The 19378-nt window shown below is 50.8% G+C and overlaps 1 protein-coding gene across 1 annotated transcript in view; it reads left to right on the forward strand.

Annotated features, from left to right (window-relative positions):
• Positions 1–2988: 2988 nt before the first annotated feature.
• The window catches only part of LOC311117887 (centrosomal protein of 112 kDa-like), a gene marked incomplete at its 5' end in the record, with an annotated part of 59181 nt that continues 42791 nt past the window's right edge, over positions 2989–19378 (forward strand). Inside the window, one exon of the mRNA XM_084192788.1 lies at positions 2989–3219. Coding sequence (XP_084048914.1) covers positions 2989–3219 — 231 coding nt within the window. The remainder of the gene's footprint in view (positions 3220–19378) is intronic.

The following is a 19378-nucleotide window of genomic DNA, read 5'->3' on the forward strand; positions in this document are numbered from 1 at the left end:
GCCTGCCCTTGAAGTCAAGTCATGTGGACCATCACGCCTGGCACTGTTTATGTCTCTCTCTCTGTGTGTGTGTGTGTGTTCGTGTGTGAGTTCGTGCGTGCGTATCCTCCTATTTTTCTGTGTTGTCTGTCTCTGGGTGTGTGTGCAAGTGTGTGTGTGTGTGTGTGTGTGTGTGTGTGTGTGTGTGTGTGTGTGTGTGTGTGTGTGTGTGTGTGAGACACAGGCATGGCATCTGGGTGTTGTGGCGACACAGCCTTTGATGTCTATGTGAGATTTTCCGGCAAAAAAAAAGACTTCAGACGCTTTCTGCTCTAATTGCCATGTGACTGACTGAAGCCATAACGAGAGAGAACCTCACTGTCCTGGGATGCCCGGGTGTCTGTGGAGAGGGAGGGGAAGGGACAGTAGAGGGTGTCTGTGGAGAGGGAGGGGAAGGGACAGTAGAGGGTGTCTGTGGAGAGAGAGGGGAAGGGACAGTAGATGGTGTCTGTGGAGAGAGAGGGGAAGGGACAGTAGAGGGTGTCTGTGGAGAGAGGAAGAAAAGTGATTTATTTGCAACAAAGTGTTTCCTTTCCTATTCACATGATGCTACATACAGTTTAAAACTAGAATCCTTAATTGAAACAATAACAAAGTGTCCTCCACGCCCCTGTGTCGCTAAAAACCTAAGGGATGGGGCTGGAGAAATATACCCACTCTCAAATTCATAGACAGAGCTATGGATGCAAGGATTGACCATCCATGATATCAAATGTATCATTTTAACCATGTTTTGAGGCAATACAGTTTGTTTACATTGGAGTGAAACAAGCTTATGTTTTGGTTTCTTATGGGGTACGACACTTAAACTAAGCACGAGGCATTTCTAAGTTATGTTCCTCAAGAATCAATGGGTATAATTTAAGTCCAAAAATGGATGAAGCAACTAAGGATTCTAGCTTTAAGCATTTTGTATGATTGTAACAAAGTCTTGAGCGTAACTTCAGTTAATTCAACACAACGACACATTATCATACCGTCCTCAGATTTCCCCCTCTCACACTATACATCTCTCTCTCTCTCTCTCTCTCTCTCTCTCTCTCTCTCTCTCTCTCTCTCTCTCTCTCTCTCTCTCTCTCTCTCTCTCTCTCTCTCTCTCTCTCTCTCTCTCTCTCTCTCTCTCTCTCTCTCTCTCTCTCAATTCAATTCAATTCAATTCAATTTAAGGGCTTTATTGGCATGGGAAACGTGTGTTAACATTGCCAAAGCAAGTGAAGTAGATAGTACACAAAAGTGAAATAAACAATAAATATTAACAGTAAACATTACACTCAGAAGTTTCAAAAGAATAAAGACATTTCAAATGTCATATTATGTATATATACAGTGTTGTAACAATGTGCAAATAGTTAAAGTACAAATGGGAAAATAAATAAACATAAATATGGGTTGTATTTACAATGGTGTTTGTTCTTCACTGGTTGCCCTTTTCTTGTGGCAACAGGTCACAAATCTTGCAGCTGTGATGGCACACTGTGGTTTTTCACCCAGTAGATAAGGGAGTTTATCAAAATTGGGTTGGTTTTCGAATTCTTTGTGGATCTCTCTCTCTCTCTCTCTCTCTCTCTCTCTCTCTCTCTCTCTCTCTCTCTCTCTCTCTCTCTCTCTCTCTCTCTCTCTCTCTCTCTCTCGCTGCCTCCCCCCTCTCTCAATCTCTCACGTTCCTCCATAATATCTAGCTCTATTCACATACATACTACAGTGCAATAATTCCATGCCAGTCCAGAAGCTGCCTAACTGCCTGTTAGTTAATGTCTGTTTAAATGCGGTTGGCTTGGTCATTAGCATTCCTGTAATGTAATGTGGCTGTAATGCTGCTCTCTCTGGCAGCAGCCTGAATCAAAGAGCTCTGCTGGGGCAAAGTCAAAGCTGTAGATCAGTTCAAAGGAAGAGGGGTCAGGAGAGGGGTCAGTCCATCTCTGCACTGCAGCCCCTACATAAGCCAGCACACACATCTGCGGGCGAACACACACACACACATGAAAGCATGCACACACACTCGTACACACACATAAGCACACACACACATCTGCAGGCGTGCACACTCTGTAGAACACACAATCCCCATTGCACACGCACAAACCACAGATTGACTTCCAAATGGAGGTCCCTGTCAAAACTACACCCCTAAACGTTTCCCTGAGACCGGGTTGATTTACACACACACACACACACACACACACACACACACACACACACACACACACACACACACTCCTGCTCTAGTTCTCTGACTAGTCTCTTCTCTGTACTTCCTGAAATGAGACATGGCAGCGGTGCCCATTTTCCTCCTGACTGAGTGACCTTTGATTTACACTAATTTCTCTCATTAAATCAGACCGCTGACCTTAGTGGAATGCCCCCGCTTTGATGTGGGCCCTGCCTAGCCTGTGTGACTCACAGATCAGAGGGCCTTGTGTGTGTGTGTTTTCCCTTCCTGCTGAGCTGGCTAAGCGGGCAGACACTCTGGCATTCCTTGTGCTTGTTGTTGCTCCTCTCTTCTCTATTCCCAGCCCAAACGGGGATTCCCCCGGCCTCTCTGTTCCATTCCAAGTCATCCTGGAATACTCCCTCACTGTTTTAGTTCTGATCAGAGCTTTGAGTGTTGAAAGAGTGGGCCAGATGAGACAGGTGTCATTGACTGACCCTGAGATTGTCATACCCACTTGTGTGTGTCGGTGTGTTTTTTGTGTACATGAGTGTGTGTATATGTGTGTGCTGCACATGCATTATTAAAGTTACTTTTTGAATACCCTGTACCACGGATCTGTTTTTTGTGACAAACAGTCGCTAGGAGAGGAAAAAGTGCAGTGTTGCACTTGCATTGTAGAAGTTGTTCTGCCAATACCACGGTAGGACATAACTTACTAGTGTCTCCAAACAGTAGTGTCTTAGTGTGCTACCTCTGTTTTGACATGAGTGTACCTGTGTGTATCTCCCTGACCCCAGGTCATCTCAGACCTGGAGGAGCAGGTGTCCTCTCTGAGGGACGAGCTGCAGCAGGCCCACAGCCAGAGGAAGCAACAGCTGCTGGAGCTGGGGGTGCTCAGGGAGGAGGAGAGGCAGCGCGCTGCCCAGGACCAGGAGGCCTCCCTGGGCAGGCTGAGAGCCGAGATGGACCGCATCCGCCTGGAGCTGGAGAGGAGCCACAAGGCCGAGAGACAACTGGCCCAGGAGAAGGTGGGTGAGGTCGGGGGAGAGAGAGAGTGTGGCGGCGTTTTTATTTTATTTTTTATTTAACCTTTATTTAACCAGGTAAGTCAGTTGAGAACAAGTTCTCGTTTACAACTGCAACCTGGCCAAGATAAAGCAAAGCAGTGCGATTAAAAACAACAACACAGAGTTACATATGGGGTAAACAAAACATAAAGTCAAAAATACAACAGAAAATATATATACAGTGTGTGCGAATGTAGTAAGTTATGGAGGTAAGGCAATAAATAGGCCATAGTGCAAAATAATTACAATTTAGTATTAACACTGGAATGATAGATGTGCAAGAGATGATGTGCAAATAGAGATACTGGGGTGCAAATTAGCAAAATAAATAATAATATGGGGATGAGATAGTTGGGTGGGCTAATTTCAGAATGGCTGTGTACAGGTGCAGTGATCGGTAAGCTGCTCTGAAAACTGACGCTTAAAGTTAGTGAGGGAGATAAGAGTCTCCAGCTTCAGAGATTTTTGCAGTTCGTTCCAGTCATTGGCAGCAGAGAACTGGAAGGAATGGCGGCCAAAGGAGGTGTTGGCTTTGGGGATGACCAGTGAGATATACCTGCTGGAGCGCAGACTACGGGTGGGTGTTGCTATGGTGACGAGTGAGCTAAGATAAGACGGGGATTTGCCTAGCAGTGATTTATAGATGACCTGGAGCCAGTGGGTTTGGCGACGAATATGTAGTGAGGGCCAGCCAACAAGAGCGTACAGGTCACAATGGTGGGTAGTATATGGGGCTTTGGTGACAAAACGGATGGCACTGTGATAGACTACATCCAATTTGCTGAGTAGAGTGTTGGAGGCTATTTTGTAAATGACATCGCCGAAGTCAAGGATCGGTAGGATAGTCAGTTTTACGAGGGCATGTTTGGCAGCATGAGTGAAGGAGGCTTTGTTGCGAAATAGGAAGCCAATTCTAGATCTAACTTTTGATTGGAGATGCTTAATGTGAGTCTGGAAGGAGAGTTTACAGTCTAACCAGACACCTAGGTATTTGTAGTTGTCCACATACTCTAGGTCAGACCCGCCAAGAGTAGTGATTCTAGTCGGGTGGGCGGGTGCAAGCAGCGTTCGGTTGAAGAGCATGCATTTAGTTTTACTAGTGTTTAAGAGCAGTTGGAGGCTACGGAAGGAGTGTTGTATGGTGTTGAAGCTCGTTTGGAGTTGGGACATGGCACTGCCAGGGGAGAAGGGAAGAGAGAGATGGCACAGGATAAGGTGGGTGATGGGATGGGGGGTGATGGGATGGGGGGTGAGGGATGGGTGGGCTAGGGACATAGCACCGCCACAAGAGAAGGAGAGAGAGTGGGTGGTAGGGGTGGTAGAGGGACGTCCTCCCTCCCTCTTATCCTCCATTTCCACCCTCTGTCCTCTTTTCATCATCTTCCACCCCTACATGGCTCTCCCAGTAGAGAAGAACAGGGTACAGAGGTAGGGTAGTATACATATGGAGAATCAGTCATGACCAGTATACCAGATTTTTCCTGTTATTGGTATGTAGGACATAACGGACTGCTTATCAGATGGGAAGCTTTTAACACTAGAACCGCTGGGCGTTGATGGACCCCCCCTTCAAGCTAATAGCAAAACTAATCATTTGGTTGTGTTTATGAAGGCCTTGGGTAACATTAGAATACTATTTGTATTTTATTTCAAATAACACAATAGCATTTTCGTTAGTTTATGTTACTGTAGGCTGCTATATGTAAAAAAAGAAATATATATATATATATAATAAAAACGCCAAAATTCAAGTGTTCAACCAATTTTATTTGTGGATGCCTTTGTTACCACTATGAAACAGAAAGCATATGCGTTGGAACATGGTAACAGCTTATTTTTATAACGACTCCCAAAAATATATATACCCCAATCACCAAGAAGCACGGTCAAAAGACGCGCGGTCCAAGGACACCATTTTCGTAACTTTAATAGTATCCGGTTTTCTCTTGATGTCATGAGCCCTCTCACTCCACCGGGTTACCACCTTTATTTGTTTCCACTATCTTCCACTCTCTCTACTCAGCCTAACTAGCTCCACCTGTCCCTGCTCTGCTCTGCTCTAATTACTCTGCCAGCTGCGCTGCATTACCCACTAACCTCTCCCAGTATTTAAAGCCCTGTCTTTCAGCTCTCCTTTGTCAGATCGTCTGCAAAGCTCACACCCGGAACCTGTTTGCTCTCGCTTCTGGCTCACCCTTGTTTTGTGACCCCGGACCTGCCTGATTCTTGGATACTCTTCTGCCCCAGGAAAACCAGACCTGCTTTCTGCCATAACGACTCCTGACTACTCTTCAATCCCGGTAACTCTGACCAGCCTTCTGCCTTGCTACAACGTATTTGGATTTCCCTTGAACTGTACTGCTGCCTTGTTTCATCCGCCCCGTTGTGTCTGTGTTTCCCCCCCCCCAGGACTTCTGGACCACCCACCACCGGCGTCATAGGACGCATCGCTGCCACTGGGGGGGGCACAGACCCAGCACATTGGACGGGATCCCTGTTACCCCTGGAGCCTTCACTCACTCCCTACTTCCCTTTTCCCTTAAGTTTTAATAAACTTTCTGGTGTGACGCAATTGTGGTCCTCTGGTCGTCTGTCTGAAACGTGACAGTACGATCTGACCATCATGGACTCAGCGCACACTTCCCCCGACATGGAAACCGACGAACCTGAGCAACCCACTGCCATGCTACGCCTGGATCACACTGAGAGAGGGCTAGCCCGCATGAGCGGCGACATCACCTCTCTGCTTCAGGTCAGCCACCAACAGCATCAGCAGTTCCAGCAGCACCAGCAGCAGTTCCAGCAGCAGCAACAACAACTCGCCATGGTCATCCAACTCCTCACCAACCTTACCCCAGCCACTCCGCCCACCGGCCCGGTTCCAGGCAGTCTGCCCACCAGCCCTGCCTCCGAGTTACCTGCCCCGGTCATTGCAGCCGCTGCTCCGGAACCCAAGATTGGAAACCCCGAGCGGTTCAACGGCGATTCTACCCAGGTCCGGCCATTCCTGACTAGCTGCCGACTTCAGTTCTCCTTGCAGCCAAGGACCTTCGCCACGGAGGGGGCTAAAGTTGGGTATGCCATCACTCACCTGACGGGCCGAGCTCGACTCTGGGGAACAGCAGAGTTCGAACGTCAAACCCCCGCATGTGCAACCTTCGACCTGTTTGCTGAGGAGATGCTGAAGGTGTTTGACCTGGATTCACCAACCGCAGAGGCGTCTCGTGAACTGTTCAGTATTCGACAAGGCAGACGTACAGTCGCAGACCATTCCATCGACTTCCGAACCCTGGCAAGACGAAGTTCTTGGAACACACCATCGTTGGTGGACGCGTTCTTCCATAGCTTGGCTGACTATATCAAGGACGAGTTGGTCTCCCATGAACTGCCTTCCACTCTTGATGAAGCCATCGCACTGACTGTCCGGATCGACAGAAGGATACAGACCCGTCGTCGTGAGAGGGGGCGCCAAGGTCCACCAACTACCGGCATTCGGAGAGATCCGACTGGGTTCCTGTCATCTACTGCCACTCACCCAAGTCAGCTTGATCAGTCTGAGCCTATGGAGATTGGGCGAGCCTCTCTCACTCCTGCAGAGCGCCAGCGCCGCTTCACCTCAAACCTCTGCCTCTATTGTGGAGGTGATGGACATCGTGTGGTAACCTGCCCTTTAAAAGCCGAAGCTCACCGGGCATAGGGGGAGTCCGGTTGAGCTCAATGACCATCCAGTCCTCCGACCGCAAACCCCTGCTGCAAGTTCACCTCCGCCTCTCTGACTCAACTCACACCCTGGCTGCTCTGGTGGATTCTGGCGCCGAAGCCAACATAATGGACATCAAGCTGGCACGCCAACTGGGACTGGAGAACCTCCGTTTGACACCTCCTATTCCTGCCCGGGCACTGGACGGACACTTACTCGGGTCGGTCACTCATGTCACGGCCCCGGTCTCGATGGGTCTGTCCGGAAACCATCAAGAAACTATCCAGTTTCACCTGCTCCCCTCTCCAGGCCAACCCCTCATCCTGGGTTACCCATGGCTCCGCCGGCACAACCCTCAGCTCGACTGGGTGACCGGGGTGATCAGGGAGTGGGGAGAGGACTGCCACCGAACCTGCCTGCTTGCTGCCGCACTACCCCCTCGGCCAGTACCTACTAACTCCGCTCCTGACCTCTCCAATGTCCCAGAATGCTACCATGGTCTCAGAGAAGTGTTTAACAAAGCAAGAGCCACATCTCTGCCCCCTCACCGACCGTACGACTGTGCCATCGACCTCCTCCCTGGAACAGCCCCTCCAAAGGGCCGTCTTTATTCGTTGTCTGCTCCTGAAAGAAAGTCCATGGAGGACTACATCAATGACTCTCTGTCCGCAGGATTAATCCGTTCATCTTCATCTCCTGCTGGTGCTGGCTTCTTCTTTGTGGGGAAGAGGGACGGATCTCTTCGCCCCTGCATCGACTACAGGGGACTCAACGACATCACAGTGAAAAACCGTTACCCTCTGCCTCTGCTCACCTCTGCTTTTGAGTTGCTCCAGGGAGCCACTGTTTTTACCAAGTTGGATCTCAGAAACGCTTACCACCTAGTGCGGATCCGGGAGGGAGATGAATGGAAAACCGCATTCAATACACCCACAGGCCACTACGAGTATCTGGTTATGCCTTTTGGCCTCACCAATGCTCCTGCTGTGTTCCAGGCTCTAGTGAATGATGTACTGCGGGACATGTTAAACAAGTTTGTCTTCGTTTACCTGGATGACATCTTAATCTACTCCAGAAACCTGTCTGAACACACCCGCCATGTCCAGCAAGTCCTTCATCGTCTTCTGGAGAATTCCCTCTACGCCAAGGCAGAGAAATGTGAGTTTCACGTCAAGACAGTGGTCTTCCTGGGGTACATAGTGGCAGAGGGAAGTATCCAAATGGATCCTGCCAAAGTATCAGCAGTCACTTCATGGCCAGTTCCGGAGAACAGAAAGAAGCTGCAACAGTTTCTGGGGTTTGCTAACTTCTATAGAAAGTTTATCCGGAACTACAGTACCGTTGCTGCCCCTCTCACTGCTCTAACCAGCACCAAGCAACCCTTCACCTGGACCCCAGCAGCCGACAAAGCCTTCAGTACCCTCAAGGTAAGGTTCACCTCCGCTCCCATCCTCCAGATGCCTGATGTGGACCGGCAATTCATTGTGGAGGTGGACGCCTCGGATGTGGGAGTTGGTGCTGTGATTTCTCAGTGGGCTGCGGAGGATAGGAAGCTCCATCCTTGTGCCTTTTTCTCACGTCGGTTGTCCCCCTCTGAGTGCAATTACGACATAGGGAACCGAGAGCTGCTGGCTGTGAAGCTTGCCTTGGAGGAGTGGCGTCACTGGCTGGAGGGGTCCACCATTCCATTTCTCGTTTGGACCGATCATAAGAACTTGGAGTACATCCGCACGGCCAAACGGTTGAACTCCAGGCAGTCCCGCTGGGCCCTGTTCTTCACCAGGTTTAATTTCACTCTGTCATACCGGCCTGGATCACGCAACACCAAGCCAGACGCCCTCTCCCGTCAATTCCAGAAGGATGACACCCCCTCCAAGGATCCTGTGTCGATTCTGCCAAGTCCCTGCATCGTAGCAGCTCTGACCTGGGATGTTGAGGAACAGGTGCTGGAAGCTCTCCGTAACCAGCCAGGTCCCAGCACTTGCCCAGCTGACCGCCTTTTTGTCCCCGAAAACCTGAGGTCCCAGGTCGTTCAGTGGGGACATGACTCCCGCCTAGCTTGTCACCCTGGCTCCACCCGCACTTACAACCTGCTCGCCCAGAGGTTCTGGTGGCCCTCTCTGAGAAAGGATGTACGGGAATTCGTCCAAGCCTGCCCCATCTGCAACCAACACAAGTCGTCCTGCCAGCCCCCAGCCGGATTGCTGCAGCCCCTGCCTGTGCCCAGACGTCCCTGGTCTCACATCGCCCTTGACTTTGTCACGGGGCTGCCCCCTTCAAGTGGCATGACCGTCATTCTCACCATAGTTGACCGATTCAGCAAGATGGCGCACTTCATTCCCCTCCCCAAGCTCCCAACCGCCAAGGAGACCGCCCAGGTGGTCCTGGAACACGTCTTCCGGATCCACGGACTGCCAAAGGATGTAGTTTCTGACCGTGGTCCACAATTCTCCTCCGCTTTTTGGAAGGAGTTCTGTCACCTGCTGGGAGCCACAGTCAGTCTGACTTCCGGATTCCATCCCCAATCCAATGGGCAGTCAGAGCGGGCAAATCAGGAGCTCGAGAAGGCACTGCGATGCATGACTTCACGCAACCCCCACTCCTGGTCGCAGCAATTGACATGGGTGGAGTACGCACACAATTCTCTGACCTGCTCTGCCATCGGTATGTCCCCTTTCCAATGTGTTTATGGATACCAGCCTCCTCTATTTGCCAGCCAGGAAGGGGAGGTTACTTGCCCATCTGCACTTGCTTTTGCCCGTCGATGTCGCCGCACCTGGTCACAAGCCCGAGCCACACTCCTCAGATCCGTTGCCAGCTACACTACCGGGGCCAACCGTCGGAGAATTCCTGCTCCCACCTACCATGTTGGTCAAAGGGTGTGGTTGTCATCGAAGAACCTGCCACTCAGGGTGGAGTCGCAAAAGCTGGCACCTCGGTTCATTGGCCCATTCCCTATTATAAGAGTGATCAGCCCAACTGCTGTCCGGCTCCAACTGCCTAATTCCATGAGGGTGCACCCCACTTTCCATGTGTCTAAGATTAAGCCCATTCATGAGAGTCCGCTGGTCCCTGCTGCGCCTTGTCCTCCTCCTCCACGGCTCGTCGATGGCGGTCTGGTTTACACCGTCCGCCGCCTGCTTCGGTCCAGACGGAGGGGTAGGGGTCTCCAGTACCTCATTGACTGGGAGGGTTATGGACCTGAGGAAAGGACCTGGGTGCCAGCTAGTCGGATTGTGGATAGGACTCTCATCACCGCCTTCCACCAACGGCATCCTGATCAACCTGCAATCCGTAGGGGCCGCCCCAGAGGGGTCCCTAACCGTCCTGCCCGCTCGGCTTCCTGTCCTGTGCCTGATCCTGTCTCGGGACCTGTCCCATCTCCCGACCACGGCCCTCCGGCTTCCTCCGAGGATGAGGACGTTCACTCGGACCGTTCGGAGGAGTTCTAGCCCTCCTCCGGCTCCCCTCCTCCCGCCCGGCGTGGTGTTGCTCTTGGGACTTCTGGGGCCGTCCCTTGGGGGGGGGGTTCTGTCATGAGCCCTCTCACTCCACCGGGTTACCACCTTTATTTGTTTCCACTATCTTCCACTCTCTCTACTCAGCCTAACTAGCTCCACCTGTCCCTGCTCTGCTCTGCTCTAATTACTCTGCCAGCTGCGCTGCATTACCCACTAACCTCTCCCAGTATTTAAAGCCCTGTCTTTCAGCTCTCCTTTGTCAGATCGTCTGCAAAGCTCACACCCGGAACCTGTTTGCTCTCGCTTCTGGCTCACCCTTGTTTTGTGACCCCGGACCTGCCTGATTCTTGGATACTCTTCTGCCCCAGGAAAACCAGACCTGCTTTCTGCCATAACGACTCCTGACTACTCTTCAATCCCGGTAACTCTGACCAGCCTTCTGCCTTGCTACAACGTATTTGGATTTCCCTTGAACTGTACTGCTGCCTTGTTTCATCCGCCCCGTTGTGTCTGTGTTTCCCCCCCCCAGGACTTCTGGACCACCCACCACCGGCGTCATAGGACGCATCGCTGCCACTGGGGGGGGCACAGACCCAGCACATTGGACGGGATCCCTGTTACCCCTGGAGCCTTCACTCACTCCCTACTTCCCTTTTCCCTTAAGTTTTAATAAACTTTCTGGTGTGACGCAATTGTGGTCCTCTGGTCGTCTGTCTGAAACGTGACACTTGATTGTGTTCCGTTGTCTTGTTATTCTCCCTACTGTTGGGTAAAGGAGCGAAGCAGGCCCTACTGTTGGGAGAAAGAGTAGAGCAGGCCCTACTGTTGGGAGAAGGAGTAGAGCAGGCCCTACTGTTGGGAGAAGGAGTAGAGCAGGCCCTACTGTTGGGTAAAGGAGCGGGGCAGGCCCTACTGTTGGGTAAAGGAGTGGAGCAGGCCCTACTGTTGGGAGAAGGAGTAGAGCAGGCCCTACTGTTGGGTAAAGGAGCGGGGCAGTCCCTACTGTTGGGAGAAGGAGTGGAGCAGGCCCTACTGTTGGGAGAAGGAGCGGGGCAGGCCCTACTGTTGGGAGAAGGAGTAGAGCAGGCCCTACTGTTGGGTAAAGGAGCGGGGCTGGCCCTACTGTTGGGAGAAGGAGTAGAGCAGGCCCTACTGTTGGGTAAAGGAGTGGGGCAGGCCCTACTGTTGGGAGAAGGAGCGAAGCAGGCCCTACTGTTGGGAGAAGGAGTAGAGCAGGCCCTACTGTTGGGAGAAGGAGTAGAGCAGGCCCTACTGTTGGGTAAAGGAGCGGGGCAGGCCCTACTGTTGGGAGAAGGAGCGAAGCAGGCCCTACTGTTGGGAGAAGGAGTAGAGCAGGCCCTACTGTTGGGAGAAGGAGTAGAGCAGGCCCTACTGTTGGGAGAAGGAGTAGAGCAGGCCCTACTGTTGGGAGAAGGAGCGAAGCAGGCCCTACTGTTGGGAGAAGGAGTAGAGCAGGCCCTACTGTTGGGAGAAGGAGCGGGGCAGGCCCTACTGTTGGGAGAAGGAGCGAAGCAGGCCCTAATGTTGGGAGAAGGAGTAGAGCAGGCCCTACTGTTGGGTAAAGGAGCGGGGCAGGCCCTACTGTTGGGAGAAGGAGCGAAGCAGGCCCTACTGTTGGGTAAAGGAGCGGGGCAGGCCCTACTGTTGGGAGAAGGAGTGGAGCAGGCCCTACTGTTGGGTAAAGGAGCGGGGCAGGCCCTACTGTTGGGAGAAGGAGCGGAGCAGGCCCTACTGTTGGGTAAAGGAGCGGGGCAGGCCCTACTGTTTTGGAGAAGGAGTAGAGCAGGCCCTACTGTTGGGTAAAGGAGCGGGGCAGGCCCTACTGTTGGGAGAAGGAGTAGAGCAGGCCCTACTGTTGGGAGAAGGAGTAGAGCAGGCCCTACTGTTGGGTAAAGGAGCGGGGCAGGCCCTACTGTTGGGAGAAGGAGCGGGGCTAGCCCTACTGTTGGGAGAAGGAGTAGAGCAGGCCCTACTGTTGGGTAAAGGAGCGGGGCAGGCCCTACTGTTGGGTAAAGGAGCGGGGCAGGCCCTACTGTTGGGAGAAGGAGTGGAGCAGGCCCTACTGTTGGGAGAAATAAAATGCCCTCCTAAAACTGGTTATAACTCCAATTATGTTTGTGATATTAAGATTCTAACAGTGTCAGTGTGGTATATAGACTTATTTAGGAAAAGTTAAGGACAGGGGGGCATGAGTAAAAAAAAATCACAAGCAGTCAAAATGACTGCTTTAGCGGTTCTAGTGTTAAAAGGTGTAACAGATTAATCTTCCTTTTACAAGCTGTAACAGATTAATTATTATTCCACTATCAGTCACATTGACACTGCTCTAGTTTTACTCTCTCTGACTCTGTCTGACTCTCTCTTTATCAAGCAATCGTTTTTCATGAGTGGTTACGGTATGAACTAGGTTTTTGCAGGGGGAGTCAAAGTGTGTGTGTGTGTGTGAGAGTGGAGCGGAGGGCCTGGGTTTGGCAGTGCTACAGATTGGGGTTTGGCTACAGTGTGTAGCCGATGTCTGAGTTTGTCGCTCCATATCTCACCCCTCAGTGACAGACTGACATCATGTAACTGACTGAGTAACTTACATCATCTGACTGACTGACTGACATCATCTAACTGAGTAACTGACATCATCTGACTGACTGACTGACTGACTGACTGACTGACTGACTGACTGACTGACCGACTGACATCATCTGACTGACTGACTGACTGACCGACTGACATCATCTAACTGAGTAACTGACATCATCTGACTGACTGACTATTATCTAAGGAGACCTTTCAGAACCTGTCTGACAGGCAGGGTTTAATAATGCTACACATTTATCCAGCAGAACCTGTCTGACAGGCAGGGTTTAATAATGCTACACATTTATCCAGCCACCCCAACAGGTTAGCCTTCCATTTGTATTCTAGTCAAGAATTAACTTTGTAGCTTCAGGGGTATATGGAGAGGAGGGGGTTAGGGGACTACAAGTAAAAGAAGAGGTAGTAATAATGGACTGGATGTCTAATAGCCCCTCCCAGCCCCTGTTCATTATGTCTAATAGCCCCTCCCAGCCCCTGTTCATTATGTCTAATAGCCCCTCCCAGCCCCTGTTCATTATGTCTAATAGCCCCTCCCAGCCCCTGTTCATTATGTCCAATAGCCCCTCCCAGCCCCTGTTCATTATGTCTAATAGCCCCTCCCAGCCCCTGTTCATTATGTCTAATAGCCCCTCCCAGCCCCTGTTCATTTTGTCTAATAGCCCCTCCCAGCCCCTGTTCATTATGTCCAATAGCCCCTCCCAGCCCCTGTTCATTATGTCTAATAGCCCCTCCCAGCCCCTGTTCATTATGTCTAATAGCCCCTCCCAGCCCCTGTTCATTATGTCCAATAGCCCCTCCATTGCACGTAATACAGCCCAGGGCTGGGAAATCACCCATAATCCCGTGCAGGTTGAGCAGGAAGCCCGGGGAAGGTGGTGTTGATCAGAGCCTAATCCTGAGCAGGGCCCATCAAAGAGCCTCTCTTTCATTAGGCCCCAGCCCAGCTGCACCGCATTAGGCCCGGAATGCAGGGACCGCCGGGGCACCCAGCTCCATTTTGGATCCATATAGAAGAGTTAGTATGGGAGAGAATGACAGTTGGTGAGACAGTGCATGACTGTATAGTATATGAAGTATGAAGGAACGCCTCTTTTCCTGTCTGTTTCTCTTCCTCTCACATAAAACCAATCACACCAGACACGTAAGAGTTGTTTACCAGCCGTAACTCATTTAGTGGTTTCTTCTTCCCTCCTATTTTCCATCTGAGACGGCAGGATGATATTATGATGACCTGCAGATGTCAGAGGGTCTGATGTCCAACTGAAATTCTGAGCGGAGTTGAACTAGGTTTATACACCCTCTGCAATGTGATAGATATGTGGCATACTTTTCTTTAAAAGAGAACTGATGAGTTTCAGCCCAAAATCCAGTTGGTCCTTTTTAGCTGGAAATGCACACACAGGGTCAGAAGCGAGCTCAAATGTTAGGCGAAAGTTACGTAGGAAACTTTTCCCCCCTCTTTTTATCTGTGATAAAAAAGTTTGACATAGGAATGATGGGTGAAAAAAGTTCCAAGTTCCAGCGCAGTTTCATGGCAGTTATTTAATGTGCGATTGACGTTGGCCAGTTTCAGCTCCATATTGACTGGGCCGGCTGTTTTCTGAGCTGAAATGTCTTATTCTTTTGATGCTGAGGTAGAAAAATGCTGTCCTTTGCAATCCGCCCCAGCCCGGTCGGTCTTGAAGCTTGAAGCCTGGGCCGGCCGGAGTGTTTGAAGGCATCTCCTAGATCCCGGAGTAAAGGCAGGAGAAATCCATTAAATCCATGAATGGATTCTCATCAAAGAAGCGTGTGTTTGAGAGAGACAGAAAGCTGGGGGAATGAAATAATGAGAAACAGTATTTTAGAGGAGATAAGATCACGCATTAAGATTGTTCTAACGCCCGAGAAAGAAAAGCAGAGAGAGAAATGGGGAGATATAGGAGAACGAGAGAGAGAGTAGGTGGGGGTATTTCACTGTTTGGCTGCTATTGAGGTTTATCTGCCTATGTGTGTGTGTGTCCATAACGTCTCTTCTACCCCCCCCCCATACACACACGTGCAGCCCCGGCCTCTCAATCTCCATCCTCCACAGAGGGGCCTGTGAAGTTTCTGTGTGCCCGATAACACTGCCTCTGCTCTGGGCTGCTCAGAGGAGGCCTCCTGCCTCTCACTTAACCTTATCTGGTTCTCTTATTTACCTACCTCCCTCCCGCTATCCCTCACTCTTTTCCACTTCCTCTCCCTTCAAGTCATGGCAAAGCAAAGAGTATCAGGGCTTCCTAGAAAGAGCTTGCCTTACCAGAATTAGGGGCTATGACGATTTTTTGAAAAAGCGAAAGGTGTTTCCGAGAACACACACACTCTCTCTCTCTCTCTCTCTCTCTCTCTCTCTCTCTCTCTCTCTCTCTCTCTCTCTCTCTCTCTCTCTCTCTCTCTCTCACACTCCCACGCACGCACACACACACACACACACACACACACACACACACACACACACACACACACTGGCTGTCTCATCCACTCTGTTGTTTCCTCACTAACTATGCTGCTATATTGAGACAGGTAAAGACATACATAGTCCTCAATGGACAAGCTTCACATTGTAGTATTGTGTGTCTCAGTTAAAGCTTCCAATGCATGTTGAGAAGAGAAGAGGTTTACAATACAGAAGTTAATGTTGTGAATCAGTGTTTTACATCAAAGTGTTTTACTCTGAGCTCTAAGGCCTAGTAAACTGCTCTCTGTTGTCTCCCTCCCTAATGACCACACACACACACACACACACACTGTGTCTCACACACACTCGCACCCACACACACACATAAACACATACACCCACACAAACACCCACACACACACCCCCAAACACTCACCCCACCTGTCGAGAGAGAGAGAGAGAGAGAGAGAGAGAGAGAGAGAGAGAGAGAGAGAGAGAGAGAGAGAGAGAGAGAGAGAGAGAGAGAGAGAGAGAGAGAGAGAGAGAGAGAGAGAGAGAGAGAATCCTTTCCTCAGACTCCTCCAATTCCACCCCTTGCTCCTCTTCTCCCCACACTCCTCCACTGCTCTCTCGTTCATCCAGACCAGCCGTGATAAAACCCAGACAGAGAGAGGAGATAATCAGAGTCTTCCTATGTGTCAGCCTGTGTGTTGGTTAACCCTGTGTAGCTAGCTGGCGTAGCTCTCCTCTGTACTCTGTACTCTCATCTGGCTAACGGTAATGACACCTGGCCTCCACCGTCCAGCACCCACATCGCAATGGTAACGAGGTGTGTGGTACACAAACGCCATGGTTATTTTAGGTTTCTTCGGCTATGACAACGGGAAGGAAGGAGAGATGAAAGAAAGGAGAGAAGAATTAAAGCAGGCACAGGAGAAGATCGAGCTGCCAGGCCTTTAAGTGTGAGCAGATGGAGTTTCTCTCCTCTCTCTCTCTCTCAATCACTCAGTTCTTCAGAAGGTATAGCCTCAGGCCTCCAGCAGATTTCACTTCAGCCACATCTTTCTCTTTCGCTCTTCCTCACTGTCTTCCTCTCTCTCTGTCTCTGTCTCACGTGTAGGCCTAGATGTAGAGAAACAGAAAGCAGACTGTCTGAATAGTAATGTGGTTACGCACAGTTATTGATGTTTAGACAATGTATTTTTCCATTAGGGTTAATGCAGAATCTAAATACTAACGTTGTAGCATATTGGCCATGACTAGAGATCAGAGTATGTTCCTGGTCAGTCACGTTGCTGATGGACAACTAAAAAGCAACGTCAATACACTGTCAGATGTGACATTATGTGATATTTATTTATTATTTCATTTTTATTTTTTATCTTTTGCAGAAATGTCTAAAAACCGGTTTTTGCTTTGTCATTATGGGGTATTGTGTGTAGATTGATGAGGGGAAAAAAACAATTTAATCCATTTTAGAACAAGGCTGTAACGTAACAAAATGTGGAAAAGGTCAAGGGGTCTGAATACTTTCCGAATGCACTGTACCCACTGGGGTATGTAATCACCACAGTGTTAGTGTTTTAGCGTGTGTATCACTGTCTTGAAGGGTTTGAAGTAGCTATTGTGTGAATCCTGTTCTTCCGTCAGCCAGGAGATGGTGGTGCTGTTTGTATGTTTGTCATCCTTGTTGTTCTGCCTCAACCAACGGCCTCTCTCCACTAACTGGTTCTCTGCCATTTGGAGATACACCAAATCTCATTATTCCTGGTCATGGATTATATAGCAAAACAGAGGAGGGAATGATCAAAGAAGACGTCCTGCAATCACCTCAGAGTGACAGACAGGGATGAGAATCACCTCAGAGTGACAGACAGAGATGAGGATCACCTCAGAGTGACAGACAGGGATGAGAATCACCTCAGAGTGACAGACAAGGATGAGAATCACCTCAGAGTGACAGACAGAGATGAGGATCACCTCAAAGTGACAGACAGTGATGAGAATCACCTCAGAGTGACAGACAGAGATGAGGATCACCTCAGAGTGATAGACAGAGATGAGGATCACTTCAGAGTGCAGACAGAGATGAGGATCACCTCAGAGTGACAGACAGGGATGAGGATCACCTCAGAGTGACAGACAGAGATGAGGATCACCTCAGAGTAACAGACAGGGATGAGGATCACCTTAGAGTGACAGACAGAGATGAGGATCACCTCAGAGTAACAGACAGGGATGAGGATCACCTTAGAGTGACAGACAGAGATGAGGATCACCTTAGAGTGACAGACAGGGATGAGGATCACCTCAGAGTGACAGACAGAGATGAGGATCACCTTAGAGTGACAGACAGGGATGAGGATCACCTCAGAGTGACAGACAGAGATGAGGATCACCTCAGAGTGACAGACAGAGATGAGGATCACCTCAGAGTGACAGACAGGGATGGAGGCTTAACAGCAGAACATCTGATTTAGAGGGGTGTGTGTGTGTGTGTGTGTGTGTGTACGTGTGTGCGTGTGTGTGTGTGTATATGAAGATGAAAGTCAGAGCTGTTGTGTTGTTTATGGGTGAGGGGGGATATAACATGTTGTGTATGACGTTCATGCATACATTGTCACACCCTGGCTCTGGGGACTCTATATGTTGAGCCAGGGTGTGTAGATTCTATGTATTCTAGTTCTGTGTGGTAGGTCTATGTGTTCTATTTCTATGTTTTCCAGTGTGGTTCTCAATCAGAGGCAACGAGTGTCAGCTGTGGCTGGTTGTCTCTGATTGGGAACCATATTTAAACAGTCCATTCGTGTTTGTGGGATCTTGTTCCGTTTGGGTTGTGTTTACCGTAGGACGTCACGTTTTCGTTTTGTTGTTTTGTTCGTGCATTCATTATATAAATAAATATGTTTGCAACTAACGCTGCGCATTGGTCTACTCTCTACGACGATCGTGACAGAAGATCCCACCATACCAGGACCAAGCAGCGTGTCCAGGAGCAGGCAGCCTGGACGTGGGAGCAGATCTTGGACGGGCAGGGGTCCTGGACCTGGGAGGAAATCCAGGCCGGGATGGATCGCCGTCCATGGAGGGAGACGGTAGAGGCGCGACGTAGAGAGGAGCAACGGCGTAAACAGTGTCGTCGTCGGTCGGACGAGAGGCAACCCCAAAAAAAAATTAGGGGGGGGCACACGGCATGGGCGACTGGGCAGCAGGAGGCTGCCACAGGGCGATTTGGGAGATTTGGAGAGGAGGCCACCGGGTTTGGGGGGCCAGAAGGCAGGTTGGCGGAGCCTGGATGGAGAGCAGAGCCAACTCCCCGTACTCAGGCATGGCAGCATGGGACTGGGCAGGTTCCGCGGTATGCGGAGCTGCGTACTGTGCCACGAGTGGTCCGGCATAGTCCGGTACGTCCTGTGCGAGCACCCCGCACGTGTCGTGCGAAGGTGGGCATGCAGCCAGGACGGAGTGTGCCGGCTCAGCGCTCGTGGTCTCCAGGGCCTCTCCTCAGTCCCGGATATCCTGCGCCAGTGTCACGTGCTGTTATGCCAGTACGGGTACACAGCCCTGTACGTCCTGTGCGGATGCCTCACACAGAGTGTGTGAAGGTAGGCATTCAGCCAGGACGGGTTGTGGCCGCTCTTCACTCCAGGCCTCCTATCCGTCTCCACAGCCCGGCCCGGCCTGTTCCTGCCACTCGCACCAAGCCTACGGTGCGCGTCGCCAGCCCGGCCCGGCCTGTTCCTGCCACTCGCATCAAGCCTACGGTGCGCGTCGCCAGCCCGGCCCGGCCTGTTCCTGCCACTCGCACCAAGCCTACGGTGCGCGTCGCCAGCCCGGCCCGGCCTGTTCCTGCCACTCGCACCAAGCCTACGGTGCGCGTCGCCAGCCCGGCCCGGCCTGTTCCTGCCACTCGCACCAAGCCAGGGG

This window comes from Coregonus lavaretus, assembly GCF_964263955.1.
Source record: "Coregonus lavaretus genome assembly, contig: HAP1_SCAFFOLD_1543, whole genome shotgun sequence".
Taxonomy (NCBI): Eukaryota; Metazoa; Chordata; class Actinopteri; order Salmoniformes; family Salmonidae; genus Coregonus; species Coregonus lavaretus.